This window comes from Bombus affinis, chromosome 2 (genome assembly GCF_024516045.1).
Source record: "Bombus affinis isolate iyBomAffi1 chromosome 2, iyBomAffi1.2, whole genome shotgun sequence".
NCBI lineage: Eukaryota > Metazoa > Arthropoda > Insecta > Hymenoptera > Apidae > Bombus > Bombus affinis.
Genome location: NC_066345.1, coordinates 8831684 through 8852279, shown reverse-complemented (window position 1 = coordinate 8852279; position 20596 = coordinate 8831684). Strand labels below are relative to the sequence as shown.

The 20596-nt window shown below is 40.1% G+C and overlaps 1 protein-coding gene across 4 annotated transcripts in view; it reads right to left on the bottom strand.

The window, feature by feature from the left end:
• Nucleotides 1-20596, bottom strand: part of LOC126913876 (unconventional myosin-IXb) — a 90598-nt gene that overhangs the window by 45591 nt on the left and 24411 nt on the right. For all 4 annotated transcript variants that reach the window (XM_050717122.1, XM_050717121.1, XM_050717124.1 and 1 more), the window contains one exon: nt 12490-13661. In XM_050717122.1, the coding sequence (XP_050573079.1) occupies nt 12490-12856 (367 nt within the window). In that variant the 5' untranslated portion in view covers nt 12857-13661. The remainder of the gene's footprint in view (nt 1-12489; nt 13662-20596) is intronic.

The window sequence follows — 20596 nt, the reverse complement described above, 5'->3', positions numbered from 1 at the left end:
ACATTAGCAAATGTGATCATCGAACTTGTTTCATTTTTGTCGGAACGACCGAATCAAATCAAATTACTAATACTTAAATTATCTAAAAATGCTAATTCATCACGGTATCACGCTATTTTATAGTTCTCAATAGGCAAGTACCGTAGCAAATAACATTATCATTGATAGAAGGAACGCAAGGAAATATATGCATCCATTATTTTCCACGACTGTTGCGTGAAATGAGAAGAAACTGTTTAACTTTCTTCCATTCCCCTGCACTTAACGGTCGTTTGAGGGCGGATGCGGCAAGGGTCCGCCGATCAATCGTGCGATCGCGTGAGACACGTACCGAGGGAGTTTGGCACCGCATTAATTACCGGTCGCCAACAATGGCACAATAATTAACAATTACGCAGTTTGATAATTATATACCTGCTGGCTGAGTTATCGCCTGCCGTTTGCCGTGACCGGGCCCTGTGTTTCGCGTGCTCACACACGCGTACACACGCGATACCACACCACCTGCAGACCAAGCGTGGCGCATAGAAGGCAATAAATACACACGGATCCGGCGGGCCAACGATCTAATTATGCCCGAACAATGGCACCGTATCGGACGTCCCATTGAAAACCTGATAAAGCAGATAAAACGTGAGTAGTCGAGTTCGACGTCCACCGTGTTAGTATATAGGAAATCGACGAATTTTAAAAGAGACTCGTCGACCTCAAACTCCCTTCCTTTACCATTCCTCCTGAATGGCACAGCTACGGCCCGCCATAGTGATTTATCTCTCCGCTTCGTAGGAGTCTCGGTTCTCGCGCACGGGACGCGCGTTGAATCCGTCTTGATTTATAACGAGGCCGCGGCTCGCATCGATGCTTCATAATGCCTTGTAATTACCGATGGTTCCCTTAAAAATTACGCCGTCCGAGATAAGGTTCCGTCGCTCGGGCGACGAAACTTCTCGTCCCTAGGCATTCCCTGATTAATGATACGAACGACGTGCGTGGGACTTCACCATGCAATCGTCCCTCCGCCACGAGAACTCTGGTCAATAGCGACCCTCGACTCCGTGCTACGAGATCGCGTGCGATTTATTGCCGATTCGCTGGTGAAACGCTACTGTTTCAAAACGTCGTGGAATTATCGAGTGTTCGTAGAGTCGCTGGAAAGTTCGCAACAACACGAGAATCGTCAGGGTAAACTGTGTAAATTCGCAATCTTTTTGTCTTATTTATTTAGGAAAGGTTAAATTTTAATTTTAATACGCGAAATATCAAGGACTGAGTGAAATCGTGCCCCTGCAATATGATTTATATAAAATTTCTCTGTATCTCTCGCTTGATATGTTGGATTTTGAAACGTTGAAGCGTCGGATTTTTTTACTACTCTTTCTTTATAAATTAAAATTCAATTACTCTATGGTCAAATTAAAGAGAGTGCTACTAGTAAACTTATTATCTATCGTTAAGCTTTTAAATTTTCTTCTGGCAGTACCATCGTTCGAACTAAAGTGCTGGTCAACCGTATGAAAATTTTATACGATCTGAAAAAACAATAATTTTAAAAATCAGTATCGAAAACATCGTATCTCGATGTATTCCGATTAGTAAACTCACTCTGGTGAAAAATAGAAAATATATTTGTTTTGATCAAAGAATACAGACGTACGATCTAGTATTTTCTTGGAAAAAAATGTCACGGTTGATGTCTCGTAGAATAAAATTCGCCATGACGAAACACGAATCGATTTTCCGGTTCCTCCCCTCCACGTGTTCTTGCGCTGGTTTTCGTCCAGCTGTAAATTCTTTCACGTAACGTGACCCATGTAACGCGCGAGCGTATTACACCGCGCGAACCTATTTACGCGACGAACGTCTGCCTCCTATTCACGACGGTCCGTTGAATAACACGAGCTAGAGGGTGAGAGACACTTTCTATCGTGGTTATCATACATTTACATTAGGCGGCCGTTGGCGAAACGCGGAACGAGTATTTCATAGACGACGTTAAATCAGCAATTTCGAGACGTCACCGATGGAAATGAAGTCGTGCCTCGTGTCCATATAAAAACAAAATTACATCTACTCTTGAAATAGACGATTGCACAAGAATGGCCGGTGAAAAAATACTCAAAATTACGCGAAAGCAGCACGATTCAAATATTGAAAAATATTATAAAGGGGGAACGTTGCAAAAATTTAAAAAATATCAAGCGTTATACCACCATCATAAAATGGTCCTCTCTTTTCTTTGGCCAGTTTAATAGAGTTATGAATTACGGTCGAAAATGTGTACACTTCTCTAATGTTTCAAAGTACTGACTACCACTACCAAAAATGTAGAAAAGCGAATATTACATGTGCGTTTTAAATAGTTACCTGGTACGTGGTAAATTTTGATTCATGGGGGTATAGAAATACATTTTGTGTATAGAATAAAATATACATCGTTAGAAACTGAAGCTTCCTTATACAAGCAAAACTCGTCAAAAGAAGTCGATGTTGCTAAAAAAAATTCAATCAGCGAAAGAATACAGGCTGTTAAATTTTGTATGACGTTATACGATGTAAGATAAAATGTGTGGTATGAAAAGACCACGTAGTTAAATTAAGACCAAGACCATCAGCGCGGAAATCTGTGCTCGAAGCCGAGGTGACCCGGTTCCCAGTGCATGTTTTATTTATCGAATTCATCGGTGGCCGATGCAACGCGCCGCGAAACAGCGGCAATGTGCCGCGCCACGTCACGACGAAGACTGAGAAAGGTGGTACGTACGCGGTGTGATTTATGGGTGCAACACCTGACGGCATTTTGTTCGCTTTTGCATCAGCGTTGTTACGTTGGCAGCCAGTTCCGCCCTTTTTTACCCCCCTCGCGCTCCATTAGTAATGCCTCGGTCATTACGAGCCCCAGTCGATTTCCCGTGGCTAATAAATCCCGATGAAATTTCCATCCTCGCCCTTCTTTCTTTTCTCTCTTTCCTAGGGGAGCTCGTCCGTCTAAGTCTCTTTTTCGAAGAAAAGACCAACCCCTCGCGACCAAACCATCGGAACAACAGCAACCGACATAATATCCTGACAGATAAAAATTCAACGCATTGCAGCCATTTTATTATCTATATTTATTACGATCGGTAGATAGTAATTTTGTTATATGAAATATTTCGAAATCGCTTGTGGTTTCGTTTAAAAGTAAGTAAAAGCAAATTTTAATTTAACATCGAAATATGATATATTTAAGGAAAAACTACTGCCTTTAGAAATAGTTAAAACAAAAAGGAGTGGGTTATATTGCAAGATTATTAATGAAGAAACGATAAAAATCTAAAAACCCCTGACTGTGAAATACGAAACGCCAGATATCTCCATAACGTGTTAAAAGGGTAACATACGGTTGGTTGCGATAGCTACGACATAATCTATACGAAGTCATCTTGAGTTTGTAAAAAAGCAGATCGCAGACTTCCTGCTTGGAAATCGGTCTGTTTTCGAAGTAAATCAACTCTTGATTCTTACGATAAATTCAAGAGGGACGAAAAATGAAAGAAACCACCAGTAATTTAATCGTGTAATTACAATTTGTACGGACGCCACTTTTAATCCCCTTTCCTCGGACAAACACCGTTATCGAACCCCAAATAAAGAATCTGGCCGTGGATAGAAAGTCGTCGTCAAATATTTAATCGTAGCGCCGCGCCAGTATTCCGCGATCAATATTATCCTGAGACACGATTGCTGCGAGAATTTCTCACTTTATTTCAACTTTTCGCCTCGCGATCGGCGAGAACAAATTCCTCTTCTTGGTCAGTGGAAAATTTTCGAATATACGACCTTTGGCCCAGGATTGATTTTCAAAGGTAATAGGTCTTTTCCTTTTCACACAATTACACGAGGAATAGCTACGATAATCAGGAAAGAGATTGTTAACTATAACGAAATTATGCAACAACGGAATATACCTGGGGAATATAGATAAAATAATCTACATATTATTTTGACAACGTTCAAAAAAATGTATCACGATATTTCATAGAAGCTTACTACACAAATCAGAGGCGCGTGGAGGAATTTCCATAATTTGAAAAAGATATTTCAATCTTTTTATACTTCGTGAAATTATATTATAGAATTTATATTAGCGAAAGAAAAAATATGTAATGGGAAAAGAAATATTAAGCAAATTTTTGGAATTTCTCTTCGCAATGGCAATGTTAAAAAGCAGAATTCAACAATATCAATCGATTGGAGAAAGAAATTGTAAAGGCGACTAAAAATAAAATAAACTTAACAGGGACTGTCTCCGATTAACTTCGGTTCCGCCTGATAATTAAGAGAACCTCGAAATAAACGTCATCCATAAAATCGTCACGCTCGCAGTCATAATTGTTTCAACGATCCTTATGATGGGTATTCACCGATCGCAACAAATGTTCCTTTTGTTGAGAAATTGCTCCATGATCCGCGGTAAACGACGGATTTTAAAGGATCTCGAGATTCTCGTGTACGATACGAGGAAGCTTCCATTTGGATTTCACGAGGTTTATCTTTTCAACGAATCAATGGCAACACCAAAACCAGACAAAGAGAAATCCACGGCATTCAACTCTGCGACAATCCTATAATAGAACTGTTGCCCGATCCCCTATATCGCATCGTTAAAATAATTCACGACTCGACCGACTAATCCCTATTTCGCGTGGTCGCAGGCAGAACACATACTTCGTTGAGCGGGATAAACGCCTTGAATCGACGCGTTTCAATTTAATATCGGATTAAGCCGACAATCATGTTTTTCATACGTTCCTTGTTTCTCAATCCAACAATGTTGCATGATCAGTTCTAGTATGTATCACGATAATTTCCTGCATGAAATTGTTCAGAGTGGTTAGTTGGTTTAATACTGAGACTACTATAGATATTGTAGATACATTAATAATAAGAATTAACATGTCGATTATGAATCCATTTCTCGGTACCTATAATGCTGTATATTAATAAGCGATACTACTTTCTGTGTTATAAAATTTTACATTTGAGTTTGAATATATATTATTATGAAATCTTTTTCCACAATTTCGTGATTTTTAATTCACATCCTTAATACACGTAATTTCAAATTGTATATATACTATATGTATATTCCACATGTATGATATATATTATTACTTAATACATGTTTAATATATATTATTACTTAAAAACACAGTTGGTTTATTTAATAATTTGCAACCGCAAAAGATTGTTGCTTGACTTATCATCTCTTTGCGCCATAAAGAGTTCCGATTAAACTCGAAAATTGTACGTAAAAATCCTTGGACATGGTGTTCATTATGGTTGCCTACCGATAACCATAACGCCTGACGAAGCCCGGAAGCTACGATAAATTATTATAAAAGCGTAGCGAAGCGTAGGAAAAGGCGATCACGTGCATCCTTCCGCACGCAGAACCGACATGACGGACGCTCAATGGACCCGGAAATTGATTTTATTCGTCTCGGTTGGTGGACACGACGCGCGAGACAGCGTCAAACAGTCCCGCCGCCGCGCTCGAAATATCAATTTTCACAACAAATATGTCCATAACTTTGCCCGAATAAATCTGAGAATGAGAACGCGTGCGCGCGAGAACGATGCTTAGAAGCCCTCAGCGATACAGAGAGAAGCGCGCGCTATGATTTATCGCACGGCTAAGTAAATTCAAGACCTGTTGTGCAGCCAACTGGTCAACAACGTTTCCTTTCGTTGACGTGGCAATCTGCCAAAAATTTCTTCTCTTTTCTGGTACGGTCATTTTTATTCGATATATCGATCGCGCTTTGTAGTACGAGACATACGGTACTGTATAAAGGTCTTAGACCTAACAAATGGGAATGTTTTACTTTTTACGATGGAATATAAGAACGTAAAAACGTGAAATGTTTTATTTCAATTTCATTGTTATTTCTAAAAAAATAATTGTCCAAGAATCGGTAATTTCTTAATAAGCTAACAAATAAACAAAAGAAAAATATTTGTTAAACAATTTTTTTCCTCAGCAATTTTCTAACTCATTTTCTGTATATTCCACGCATCGAAGCATTTCTAAAAAAAAATTCATAAATCAAGGATTCACTAATAAAACTTTGCACGGTACTATATTTTTAGAAGTAGCTGCTTATTTCGTCGAACGAAGTACAGTTCGAGTGTTTTCTCGATAAATATTTTCGAAATGATTACTTTTAATTTCATTGGAGTACACTCGACCCGCATCGAGGAAACTTGTTAAAAATACTTTTAACTTGTCAAGATACTCATTAACCGGCGACGGCCTGCACTGTTCTACTTCCTTTCAATGGATACTTGCTATTACATCGATCCTATTTCTACTTGAGGAATCAATCTTAATACTCATCTGCCATTGCGTAACTGCAACTTATTACCCTCTTGTTCACCGACGAAGAACACCAAACGAGGTACCGTCATCGCAACGCTTTCAATTACGAGACAAACGACTCTTTTGTGTTTTCCCTTATATTTCAATGGAAGGAAGCGACGCGTAGGATGCAACCACGCGCCTCTATCATCCGAACACCTCACGATCGCAATAAATCAACGTGCAACCTAATTAACCGACGGCCCAGCCCATAATGGGGGTTTCATTACCAGCGAGCACGCTAATTACGTGAATCCACGACTGACACCAGGTGAACATAAGTTTACGTGACCGTTTCACGGCCCACGATTCCGCGTTACTGTCTTTGATTGCTGATCGTTCCGTTGAATTCTCCAATTAGCCTGTCCGTCCAGAGTGACGTTCGTTCTACCATCGGACTATCTTCCACAAACCAAAAACTTCGTTTAGTAATACATCGAGAAGCTTAGCATCTGATCTGTCGAATCGAGACGATTAATCTTAAACGTGATGCAATTTTGATAAAAGTACCAACAATGATATCGTGGAATATTATAAAAATGTAGGAAAGATAAATTATATTTACCCTCGCTAGTTTAGGATTAAAAGCAATCTAGCCAGGTGTTCATTTATCTTTATTAATTTTTAATTCCGTGACGTATAACAGAGCCTGGTTAAAAAGCGACCCAGTTAAAAGTGTTAAAAATCCTATGGAAATAATCATATTACCGCCAGCTATTCCTCAACGTTCCTCGGCCGGAAATCGCGTCGAATCGATCACCGCAGCGGAATTAGCGAACAACGTAAATCTTCACGGTGACCCGATCAATTTCGCGGCATAAACCGATAAACTCGAAATGTTTCGAGCGCGACGTCGCGCGCGGAATATTCAATGGGGGCCGCTGTATAAAATTGCCGGTGCTTTATCAAATTTTTTTTTTTTTTTGCCTGCACCATGTTCCTCCGTTTACAGGTTATATCCGCCCGTTCTTTTATCACCAGAGTGCCAGTGCACTGGCGTGATTCTGTCCGCGTGACTTGCTGACGCGATACGACAACGGCGACAAATGGAACAAGTTGCATGAAGAAAGTTAAGGGCGAGACGGAAGCGTTGTCTATTCTAGAAACGAAAAGGAAATGACGAATGATTCGGTATTCAATTTTCAAGAGACCTGTGAGTAATAAACAAACGTCGCGAGATTGGAAAATAATATATGACTAGAAAGCATTTTCATGAAACGTGGTTCGACGATTAATATGATAAAACGCGGACTCCGATACGCGAACGTTAATTGTTCGATCGTTTTTGGCTACGACCGAGTTGTGATTACGTTGATTGTAAAACACGGTGCCATCCCCGTAATTACGCAGCCTTTATTTTCTGATCTGGAAAACAACCGAACGTCACCACGGAATTTACTCGTAATTGCGTATTCCACGCTGTGGTAATCGGCAGGTTTCATTTTCTTTCCAATCCGGCGAGGAATTGGTGGATAGCATATAACACAATCGAATCGTATTAACCCTTGCCTAGAGGATGGTGGCTTACCTATGTCAAAAGCATTGAACGTTTTATATAGTAACAAGGCGCAGAGTCGAATTAATATACTTTTCATATCTCAATATAATAATAAAATTCATTTAAAAGATTAGATCTTTTATCAATGAGGCTTAGGAAAGATAAACTTGAAATATCTGAATCAAAATTAATCTAGCGTCCTGCTTTCGAGAATTAACCCTAGAACAACTGAGAGGGGAGTTTATCTCGAGTCAATTACCAATTACAAATTATAGAAAGTTCATTAGTCCTCTGATCCCGACAATTTCCAAAAAATTATTTAATATTCAGCAGTTTAGCAAAGATATTATAAAGACAGAAGAATCGAAGTGAATGATCAATAACCGAATTTCTTCAAAGTTGCACACGAGCTCAAACTCTAGCGAGCTATTGCTTTCTACACAGTTAGATAATTCGACTATAGTCAAAGAGGCTGATTTTTCGAACAGATACTACCGAGTCTCGAGGAAGGAATATTTAATTAAACGTTCAGAATGTTGTCTCGCGAAAGAGAGAGCAAAAGATCTTTGGATAGTTCGAGGGTGGAACGACGGACTTCCGCCGGAGAATTCGAATGCACGCGAAAGATGAGCGAACCCTGATACCCGATGATTTGATCGTTAAGAAACTTTTGAAAAGTTGCAGCTCCTTGAGAACACGCCGCCAGTTACTCTTGCACGGTTAAAGAACGGCGGGACCTTCTGTTTTCGACTGACTGGTTGAAAAGAAAAGTTTACCTTGTCCGTGATTAAAGGGGAGAAAACTTATCTCTTGATCTACGCACCTGGCTAGCTATCTTAGAGAGCATCCGAGAGAACTTGGCGCAACGATAATGAGATTTCGAATCAGAACGAAGAATCTCCTCTATCTACCTCATTGATTTCTTCCTTTAGCTAAGGGGGTAATGCAGGTACAGTATACACGCTTGAAATTATTCGGATAGAACTCGAAGAAGAAGCGGATCAAGAGATAGACAAATCTTTTTACATGACACGTAAAAATTATTAAAAAGTTAGAGGAAATAATAAAAGAACGGTATAATTATAGGAAAGCTTTGCATGAAAAGTCCATATGCTTGTTATTAAGAGATAAAGAGGCTGTGCGAAAATTGAATTTTTCTTCAAATTTATAGCGATACATTATACAGTGATATAGGTAAAAAAACATATAAATTACAACATATAAATTAACACATAAATTTAATTTAAACGTAAATTAGATTAAACGTAAGTGGTCCAAGATTCTCAGATAGCACTGTGTTAGTTTCATTGCGAAACAATATCGAAAGCGAAACATAAGATAACAGAAGTGACTTATGATGAAAGGAGATTGTTATATTCCGCGTTTACGTTCTCGGTTCGTTTGTCCCCATTTTCAAATTGATCAATTTCAAACCAAACGATAATAATACATCGTAATAGAACTGTTTATGTTCAGAACAGGGTGAATGGTAAATTGAACATGTACGACCAACAGTAAGTACGTATGACACGAAACTTGTTAATACGCAGTTCGCCAGAAAGGAGGCATTTTAACGAAACCAGATCCGGCACGGAACTTTCTGTATTCACTCTGAGTATTCGTTCTAGGCGTCAGACAAGATTACCGGGAATGTTACCGCGTTCAACTAGCTCTTTGATACATTAACTGGCGTCGCGATGATGATGTAACAGCGCCTCTTAAACTAACGCTTACTCGAAATACAAGGTGTAATGGCTCGAGGTGCTGAGTTCCATAATTTGTCGCGTTCAGACATAGAGAACGAACAAACACATCGTATTTACGCTGATCGATCCGATTTCGAAACATTATGCCACATGGGAATTGCGTTGTCAATTATTGTCGACGGGCTAAACACTTATTTGCATGACGAAGCGATTCTACGAGAGATAATCGTTGGGAGATATAGAAAGCTTCGAAACTTCTGATGAATGCGTTATTTAGACTGGCTAGAAAGATGATAGAAGGGAAAGGTTTACGTTAAAATTTTGAGGGAGGAAGAAAAATCGAATATAGTAGTCTTCGGGAACGACTTAATTCCAATTTCGAGTTGCGGAAGCTTTCCGAATTACGCGGAAAACTCAGTGTAACAGCAATATTTATTACCGTGTAAAAGTTTTCGGAGGTTGTTCCTAAATAGGCAACAGCTCACCTCTTGAGAAAACCAGAAGTGGTTACGTTTTCGCAGACGTTGCTCACGTTTGCGCGTAATCCATTCGCATTAAATTTTGCGCGTAAAAACGCGAAACCGTAAGAACGCAACTGGCGCTCTTTATGGTTTAATTACATTCTTTCCTCACCGCATACTTTATCTCCATAAACATTCTTATCCCGTAAAGGATAGTAGATACTTAAAAACCTTGCTATTACGAGACTAAATGAAAATTGTTTCTCGGTCACGCCCAACCCAAATAGTAAGATAATAATACTAATTGAAGAGGTGGATAAATGATAGAATTTTCTTCTGAGAGTGAGATACATAAACTCCATGTTTGTTCAGATGATTTTATTCTATAATAGATTTTCATAGTTTCATGATTATATTTTAGTATTTGGAATTGATTACAGACGTTTACATGAAAATTTGATTTTATCCAAGATTTCAACTGCTACATTGAAATCTTCTTCGCAAGATTGTCTGATCAATATGGAGAAAGAAATATCAAGCAAATCCTTTCAATTGCCTTTTATAAATACGATATTAGAGACAGAATTGAATAACATACATTAAAAGCGAGAAAGACAACTGGAAATGAAATGTTGAGTAAAATACCACGTCGATTCTTAATGTGTTAATCACTACAAACAATGGAACAAAGGAAGGGCAATAAAATGCGACAAACAATAAAGTGAAAGTAGGATGAAAATTACTATAAAATCTGATCAATGAAGAATAGTTTCCGAGTCGACGACAACAGAAGAGAAACAAATTAACTTTTCCAATCATAATTTACACGAGCCTGAACAGGGCTAGATTAATGCGCCGCATTAAATCAATTGTGCTAATGCGGCCCGCTGCATAAATACGCAAAGCTCGTTAAAAACAAAAATTAATGCCCTCCGGTAGTCTCGCGGCGGTCACGGCACGAACTGCGATATTTCCGCGTTTCACGGGCCCGCGATCGTTAAGTACGCCCGGCTAACAAAATTATCGCCGGCACCCGGCCGCCGTCGAAATCGAAATTAACATCAAAGAGAGGCTCCATATGCCGTTGGCCCCTATTTATCGATCGAATCTTGTTTCCCCACTTAGTCAATACAAAAATCGACCGACAGTTTCAGGCAACTTTGACGATGATCCACACTCGATTAGCTGTTAATCGACTATCAGCAGGTAGAGCTCTTTTTCATGAGGTACGAGAGAAAAATAGATATATAAATATATACAAGGTATTCTAGTTTCTCTAGTTTTAGCTGACAACACGATGAAATTAAATTCATTACTTCAGAAAGGTGATTTTCATTCTATTCCATCTTAATCAATCAATCACTCAAATCAGTTCACCACGTGTACCGATATTTACTTGTTTCATATATTTTTCTGTGAAAGTTTCTCGATCTCTGACATGAGATCAAGAGCTACAGAAAAGCAATATTTCGTATTTTTATTATGACCTCTTACCGAAACACTAAGTTTGCTAGAAAGAAACTACTAGGACACCCTGTATATCATACTGGTATTTCCACACGATTACTCAATTTTAAACAGATTTTTTTTCAGATTGTAAATAACTCAAGGTGTAATTTCAAGTTTTAGTTTAGAAGCAAAGAATATCTGTTAAAGAATTCGGTTCGGACAGGCATAAATCTAAGCGATCACGATTCACGCCGGTGAAAAAGCATAAATTTTAAGAAAGAGATATCCAATTACCAGAACGATGCGTTTCATTGTGCGAAAAAACCGCCGCAACAAAATAACAGTCGGTGAAAGTAACGAGAAACGTCGATTTAACTGGTCCCGTCCCGATCCCGGTCAATTGAACCGTTTCTATTTTCGATGCATGGAACAGCTTGAAACGATCCGCTCGCTGTTCCCCGTAAATTGTCATCCGCGATTGTTCGTTCCTCCTACGTAAATCTATTACCCGCAACGCGGAGCCTTCGCGCCAGCCAGGTGCATCGTGATGTCTATCCCATAAAGTCCCATAAAATGAAACCAAGTTTGATCAACGTTATGGAACTCGATTTATCGTCCCTATACTCTGTTCGCTTGCAATTCCTATGTTCCACGGCGATAGAACTATCTACGAGTTGATTTTTCTCGTGATTGTGCGATGATACGATAACAATTGTAAGAATTTCTTAATTTTAGAGTTGACAATCTTTATAAATCTGAAATAACAAAACTGATCGATGAAATTGATTTAAAAATTGCATCGAGTTCTGAAGAAATTAGTTTGGTTTTTGACACATTTCACGTGTCAATTTAACAGTTTATTTATCTATCCCACTATTTCTAATAATTTTATTTCAAGCGTTGAAATCAGGGCGTATCATCCTATACAATGACCTCTCCGACATTTCTGTAAGAAACGACAACTATATTAAGACTCACCAGAAGACAGCTTAGACCTCTGTAACAGCCAAGTCTGTAACGCGAGACGTTCCCTGTGCCTGCAGAAGAACTCCGGCCTGATCCCATGCCTCTTGAGGAACTCGTCGCACTTTCTGAATGCGGCCAAAGCCTTGGCCGCCTCGACCTCGTCGATGTCCGCGAGAACATTCGGGCAGGAGCTTCGTCTCGATGACGAGGAACGCTCCTCGTAAGTCTCGTCGGGCAAGAGCATCCCCATTCCCGCGGGATAGGATCTCCAGGACCACCAGCACCGCTCGACGATCCCCTCGTCTTCCTTTCGACAGCTGTCGTCGGTGTTCACGCCGCTCTGGCAACTTCCAGCTCGCGGCACTCGTCCAAAGCACATATTAATCCCGGCCCTTTGCCTCAGAAAACCGTTTCTAATTGGCCAGGAAACGAGTCTCAAGTTGCTTCACGCAAAAGCTGCTTCTCTCTCTTTTATTCCTTCCGTCTTTCTTGGCCGCTTTTCTTGCGGTGTTCGCGGCCGAACAGTTAATTTTCCGCGGCGCGAGTGACGGCCTGCTTCGTCGATCTCACCCCTAGAGCAGAGGGGCGACACGGCCTTAATGAGATTTCATCTCGATTAATAGGATTTCATCGCGGAAGCAGTCGGTCGCCCGAAGCGCGACCTCTTTCACGCGTACCACTGTTGTTGCAGGCATATTGCTTGGCAGATATTTTTTTCCACTTGGCGAGGAAGGTGGCTTCAACGGCGCCTTCGTTCTCGATTTCTCCCAGGTCGCTAATTGAATCGAACACCCGGCGAATCGGTTTATTGGCTACGAAAGCATCCACACCTTCCCTCTTGGATGATAGTCAAGCCTCAAAGATTTCCTCCAGGAGTTGTTCGACTCAGCGTGGTACGTGGCTCGAATTCGAACACATCCGTTTCGTAATCTCCGTGAAATCGATCGTCCACACACCGGTAGATCGGCATCGATCCGGATCACGTCGCAAGCGTTGATACTCGGCTTTCACCCGATTCGACATTTTGCGCCTCAGCTTTGCCCGCTCTGTTCCATGCTTTCGCTGTTGATCGCGTCCAGAACCGACTTTCCAACGATGTTTCCACGGTACAGAGAGATCGCTTACGTTTCACACACTTCCGCGCCATCGTTCTTCCAGACGAGACGACAGGTCCTCTGGGTGTCCTGGAAAAGAAAGGATGTCGCTTGTGAGCCACAGGTTTACCTCAGAATCTGATGTTTCTCTATGTCTATCGACCCTTTGTCTTTCTCTTTCTAGTTATAAGAAATCATCGTTTATAATAAGTAAACTGTGAGTGTTTATGAATTTTTGTTATCTACAAATTTCGGAATGTACAGAATGTATGTAGCATGCAGAAATGTATTAAACGTTTAAAATATTCGTTAGAGTGTTTGGCGAGGCAAACGAATCTCTTTTATGTTTTCGTTTCTTTAGTTATCACCAATTTGAATTCTACGCAATTCAATTTAAAAAATGCTACAAATTTTGATTGGATGACATTCCGACTCGAATACGCGCCTCTTTTTTCCCAGCTGCTGAAAGCTTTTTTTGTTTTCATCGGTGCAACGATAAAAAGTGTCGTTTCGGTTAATAATAGAACTTTGAATTCCCAGCGTGGAAATTGATACATTTCCTCGTTTATGAGACACGAATAAAACAACGGTATGCTAAGAGTTATAGCGGATATTCATGGGATTATGGGAGACAGCAGTACGATTTAATAGCGCGACCATTTCCATTTTAGAGGGTTGGCCAACAATAAACATATTAACGGTCCCGTTACCACCGTTACAGTAACAATACACGTTTCCATTCAACCCCGACGCGTTGACGTATTTTCCAGCATTTGCTCAGTTTTTACACGCCGCGCAATATTCCTTTCACGTTCAATTTCGTCGCAACTGTTAAACCCTTTTTGTAGATTTAAAAGGACGCTCATCGATAAAGCATTTTTTTTCTTGTTTTATGATCTTGTTTAGTTAACTCGGTGGATTCTGCCAACGATGATGAGCTTGCGAGAAAGGTAAGTTCGCCAAACTTGTTTCGTCGTTTCCAAGAAAGATTAGCCAACATCGCCATACAGAGAGAATGTAAGACGAACCTAGAACATTAATTAACGAAAACACGCCGTCGATTCGACTGAAAAAGTCTCGCGACAAGCCGATCGGTAGCGTTGACGGTCCTACAACACGCGAACACGCCGTAGCCCTTGGTTAATCCTGCTTAATCGTCAACACACATTATTGTCGTTTATGGAATCTTCTTCGATATCTTAAGAATCGTACACAATGACACGGATATGTCACCGAAAGTTCTACATTACCTTTTTACCGTATAGCAACATTAAAGTAAAGTCGTTTTAAAATTAAAAATATTTGCTAGAAAAGATAATTCTAAACAAATTATTATTTTATTATTCCTAGTAATACTTTCCAACGCAGAAATTAATTTTAAACCGTGCAATTTATAATTTCTTAACGTTCAACGAATCGAGCTACTTTCGTGTCACCCTGTATTAGGAAAGTAACGCAAAATATTTCATCTCTAATTTATTTATTAACCACCGACCTAGAAATTACAGGCTGTTTTAGTATCCTATCGTTTCGTACAAATCATTCCTTTTCTATTATTCAAAGAACATCGATAACGTCCAATTAGGCGTACTAAATGCCACTCTCGATTACCTGATCGTCTCAATCGTCATGTAGGGAAATACCGTTACCTCGATGTTAATCCGCGAGCTGTGGTTCGTTATCGTGCGGAAAACATTCATCAGAAAGTCCCATAGGAGCCGTGATACGTTCGATCGCCGTGTGGACGTCGCTTTAAACCGCGATGCATAAACATCGCGATGAATAAGAGGGAAGGTACGGTGACTCGACACGTGCCACCCACGGTGAATTACAGTATTCGTGGATCCACTCGACGATCCGGGGACCACCGGTAGTTCAATACACGAATAAAGATTGAGATTGGAATCTCCGACACCAGGAAACCGTTCGTTTCATCGAATCGATGCCTTCCTTTGCCTATCTCCCACGAAATCTAACCGGCCAATCGACCGAATCGTCGTGGATTGTCCGAGAAGATCCGACCACGGCCACGGATCGATTTTTCGTTTGGTAAATTATTTAACTACGTCTGAATTATCGTGCGTTGTAAAACAGCAAAGAACTCGTACATAAAATTCGTGTATGTATAAATAACAAGTGTGAAAAATATCATCATAATTCAATGAATTTTCTAGAACATGAAGGGACCAGCGGAAAATAGTACAAGCTTTTTATTTTTTCCAAAACTTGGTAAATACAGGATGACACGTAAGACTCAGATTTACGTGGAAGAAATATGCTACAAATGTTTTTACTTACGTGTACGTGTATAGTACCGTGTTTTAATATTCGAAAACATAACTTTCGACTCTTCGTGTGAATTTGAATAATACTTAGCAATTTGTACTTCTAAGGAAATTTAAGAAATGATCAAGATTAGAAGAGATTTAATAAAAAATGTAGGAAAAGATCGACAGATCTTATTTTTCCCTTTTAACAATGGTAATTGCAAAAATAACTTAGGACTGTTAACGATCAAGGCACACCTTGTGCTCGTGTTGTGCTCTCTGTTCTTCCGTTCGTACATCCGAGTCTCTGACCTCGCCTCTCCTCCACGTCGAAAAGCAGAGCCCGGGGCGACAGCGCGGGAACCTCACGGCCGCCTGATAAATTTACGTCCAATGAGTTTAAAGCGTATTAGTGCGAGATAAATTTCGTCCTTTGCCTTACAAGTCCCGCGGGCGACGAGAGCCAAGATCGACTAGCAGCTAGTTATACTTCCCTCGTGATCCATATTTTCCCTGCCTTGCGATTATTGCGAATCAAAAGGATTCTCTCTGGCAGTAGTACACCGCGAAATTCTCAAAATTTTTCACGTGTCGACACGCCTCGAAAGATAAAACAGAGATAAAATTTCAACGACTACCAGAAAATTTTGGGAAAGATAAAACAGAGATAAAAGTTCAACGTCTATCAGAAAATTTTCGGAAACACCGCTCTTTGATTTAAAATCCATGGCTACAAAAAGTATCTCTACATGCAATGAAGTTTAATGTTTCATCGGATTCTACATTTCGTTCTCATAGTATCAAATTCTGTAAGAAATGTAATATACTTGAATGTGATTAATTAACATCTATGTAATAAACGTAAAAATTGAGGATAGATAAAGGCCTCTTTGTTCTCCACTGTCATTTTTCTTTATCCTCAAAAGAAAAATTATTCTGAAATTTAAGAAACTATCGGCGTTATACAAGTGCTTTGATACATTTAGAATAAATAGAAATATAGCGAACCTAAATCTCAAAAAAAGCCAATATTAGAACCAATATTAGAGTGAATAAAAGTCGAAGATAAAAACTACACTCTATTATTGTGAAAATTTGCAAATACCAATATCCGGTCCTAATTTTAAACGGCAACTTTAGCGCTGAAGGCGAGGCAAGGTCTCGATTCTCGTAAATCGATACCGGCGCGGCAGTAAAGAGCGAACGAAAGCGCTGGCCACGCGAAAGTTAGTTTAACCGCTCGCCCCCTCTCCCGGAGATTTACCTTAGAACGTAAAGCGTTCACGATAATTTTATTTCGTCGGCCGTGTAAGCCGTTCAGCGTGTGTCTGAGTGTGCGTGTAAACCGCGCGTGTATCGCGCCGGTCCGGGCATATAATATGCAACGCGGACACCATGCATCCTGCTCTGCACCCTCGTGTCTGCGAGTCGTGGGAGAGATAGTTGCACACAGAGAAGAGAAGAAAACGAAACGGCGGAGGAACGGGAGAAAATGAGCATGTAGAACAACGTGTAAAGCCCGAAAGCTACGGAAATTAAGGAGGGCGAAGGATATTTTCGAGTAGATCCTTCCGATAAAGAAGCAAGAAAGAAAAAGCCAACAACTTGTGTAAGAGTAACGGAATAATCTGACGTGTAGTCTGGGGAATAGTAAAAAACCGGAAGGTGAAAAGAAACGGGAGACAGAGGGAGGAGAATGGACATCGTCGTGGAAAGTGGCAGGAAAAACGAGCGATACGAGAGAGCATAAATAACTACCTGCGAGGACGAAACAACGAGAAGAACGGGACGATGTGGTTGGCGGAGGAGGAGAAGGGATTAAGATAGCGAAACAAAGGGAAACGAGAGAGAGGTATTCTCTCGTGGTAATAGATGGTTGAAGAGAAAAGGAAGAGAAAACGAAACCGGCATCGTAGTGTTGGCGGAAAGGTGGGAACCATCCCGTGGATGGGGGAGAGTTAACAGCGTGTATTTAAGAACGTTCGCGTTACACTCCAGCTTTTAACCGGAGAGACCATTCGTATAGCGCGTTTAAGAAACGCGAACGCATACGTTCTGCGTACGAGCGAGGGCGAGCCTGTGATTAGGGCCCCAGTTGGCCCCTCGGGGCCTTATAACCGCCCACTACACCGGTACTAAGGAAGAAAAGAAACAGGCGAACGAGAGATAGAGGCAACACGAGTTTCAGACATCTTCGCGGGACCGCGTGGGAACGTATCGGCTCGTCTATCATCTTAACCTCCCTCGCGTTGCGTTTTCTCCCTCTGGGAGTATAGGAATGCAGCCAACCCCACGTCCCTGCCGCCTACCGAGTACACAGGGTGATTATAAAGTACTTATCGCACGTGTAGATCGTGTTACCAGGGCTATTCGATCGGATTTACCCGATTACGTTCCTCTTTCGACCAGACGCTCATGTTCATCCTCATCGTCGACCTCTTATCCAACCGGATCGAATGGAATTGTAATTTTAACCCTCCATCCGAAAATGGATTTTTCCGCGCCATACGCGCGCAAATCCCAAATGCGTGTTGGATGTCGAGCACAATCACGTACTTCCGGATTACATAATATTGGAGGGCGTATAAATTACCCTGTCATTCAACATCGTTCATAAATATTAGGATAATCGAAGTAAATTAAAAAAGAGGATTACCAATGAGAATTTTGAATTCATGGAAAGTAAGGATATAAAATACATAATAAAAGTTTGAGAGAAACTGTCCGCGAGAATTACGGAATAATAAATTAGTAATTGCTAGATGGTTCCATAGTTGTTTCAAACTAAATCTTGTTGAGGAAAATTAGAACGATAATTTTTAGATGTCTCCGAAACTCTGGTTAAAATTCAGGTTTGGTTATAATATTCATGAACCATGTAATAGTAGACACGATGAGAAAAGTAGTAATACAAAGACCGAGATTAATTAAAACTTCAATTAAATACATAATTGATGAGATTAAGATCCCAGTACTAAACACGGTATGATTTCTTTATAGGATAAAGTTTCAAATGAAATAATAATTCTCGACAATTGTACTAAATCCCTATTAATCATTCTGATTTAACTAATTTTTTCATAACACGCTAATATTTATAAACGGGATTATACATTGTACATTTTCATTATTTAGATTATTTATCGTTAGCCTGGATTGAATCCAATACGGAAACAAATGAATTTTCTGCAACCGATTAGTTTCTTGATATATTTACGGTGTAATGTATTTTTTACTTTTAAACATTGGCGAATCGATGCCGGACACCGTGGAATTTTCGAAGGTAGTCGAATGTAGCGCGCGAAACTCATCAATCAATTTTCCCGCGGCGACCATCGGCCCCTCGTAAATTATACAGAATCGCTGATGCACCTTAATCAGCTCGATAACGCGTCGAACGAGCAGAAATCAATTTCACCAGTCTACTTTTAGCGTCACCAGTTCTGTTCGCGAGCCCCTGATGGCCAGAGCAATTTTACTCGCGTTCACTCGCGGGCACGCATTAAAAACTTCCACTTAGTGAACTCGTTACGCGAACCAGCCACGGCCTGGCAATTTCGTAACAGTGATACCGAAAGAAGGGAAAGTCCTAGATGGAATAAAACGTTATCTCGGCCCGGCTGCCGTTTTCCCACGCTTATAAACCTATTAAATTAAAACGATACCCAAATTTATTGAACAATCTAACATGACACATATTTCAATCATCGAACATTTTTATTTTTAATTTCAGCGAGTTTTCAGGATTTCGAAAGATTTTACAGATTTCCGAAGATTCAACGAATTTTCAAAGATTCCGTCGATGGTTCCAGCGATATTTGAAAGGCTAATGTTTCCAATATTTGAAAAGATGCTTGAACTCACACAGCTGTTGGTCGAAACGAGGCAAAATGCAGGTCTTGGCCCGTACACGCGCAACGTGAGAGGCCACGGAACAAAATGTAGCTGTGTACGTATATAATCAAGCAAAAGAAGAGAAAAAAGAGGAAGTTTGGAAGAGAGAGGAAAGGATCGGTGCGTGAGGCGGGCGGCAAAGTGCCGGGTCGTGTGTTGTACACACTCGGCGTCGATGATGACGTGCTGATGTTACGCTGCTATTACTTAGCATCCCCCAGGCGGTCAGCGGCAGTGTAGGTCACGGAAAGGTTTTCGAAACGCCTCGACTGGAACCAGAGAAACAGAGCTTGGTACCGTGAGAAACGCACTTTGGCATCGTATATAAGAAATACACGAAGAAAATAGTCCTGTGAACTCTGAATTATTTCTATTTCGGATTTTAACAAGTCTCATGTGTAACACATTTTACACGGTATACGTGATACTTGTTTATTCTTATGTTATATTGTACTGTAGAAAATTCTACTGAATTATTTACGAAGCTTTGTCTATATAGATGAAGAAAAATGTCACGTACAAATATGCGTTATGTAGTATTCAACGTGTTCATAAATCACTGTGGTCAATTATTATCTCGAAACCAAAAATAACGAATCGAAAATAAAAATATAATAAAGAAGTGACGAAATGTGTGAGTGAGAATTAGGCTAAAGATCTTGATAAAAAAAACGTGTTAAACTTACTTTATCTTGCGAAAGAGATTTTTAAAAATTGTACTTCGCATTTTTTTGAATATTCTTAGATGTTTCAAAGAATCGAATTTCCCGAAATTTCGATTCTATTAAACGTCCGGTTGTAAGAAGAAGCGGCGATATCAAACGAATTCTTATTCGGTTCCTGGCGCTCGTAGCCTTAGGATCG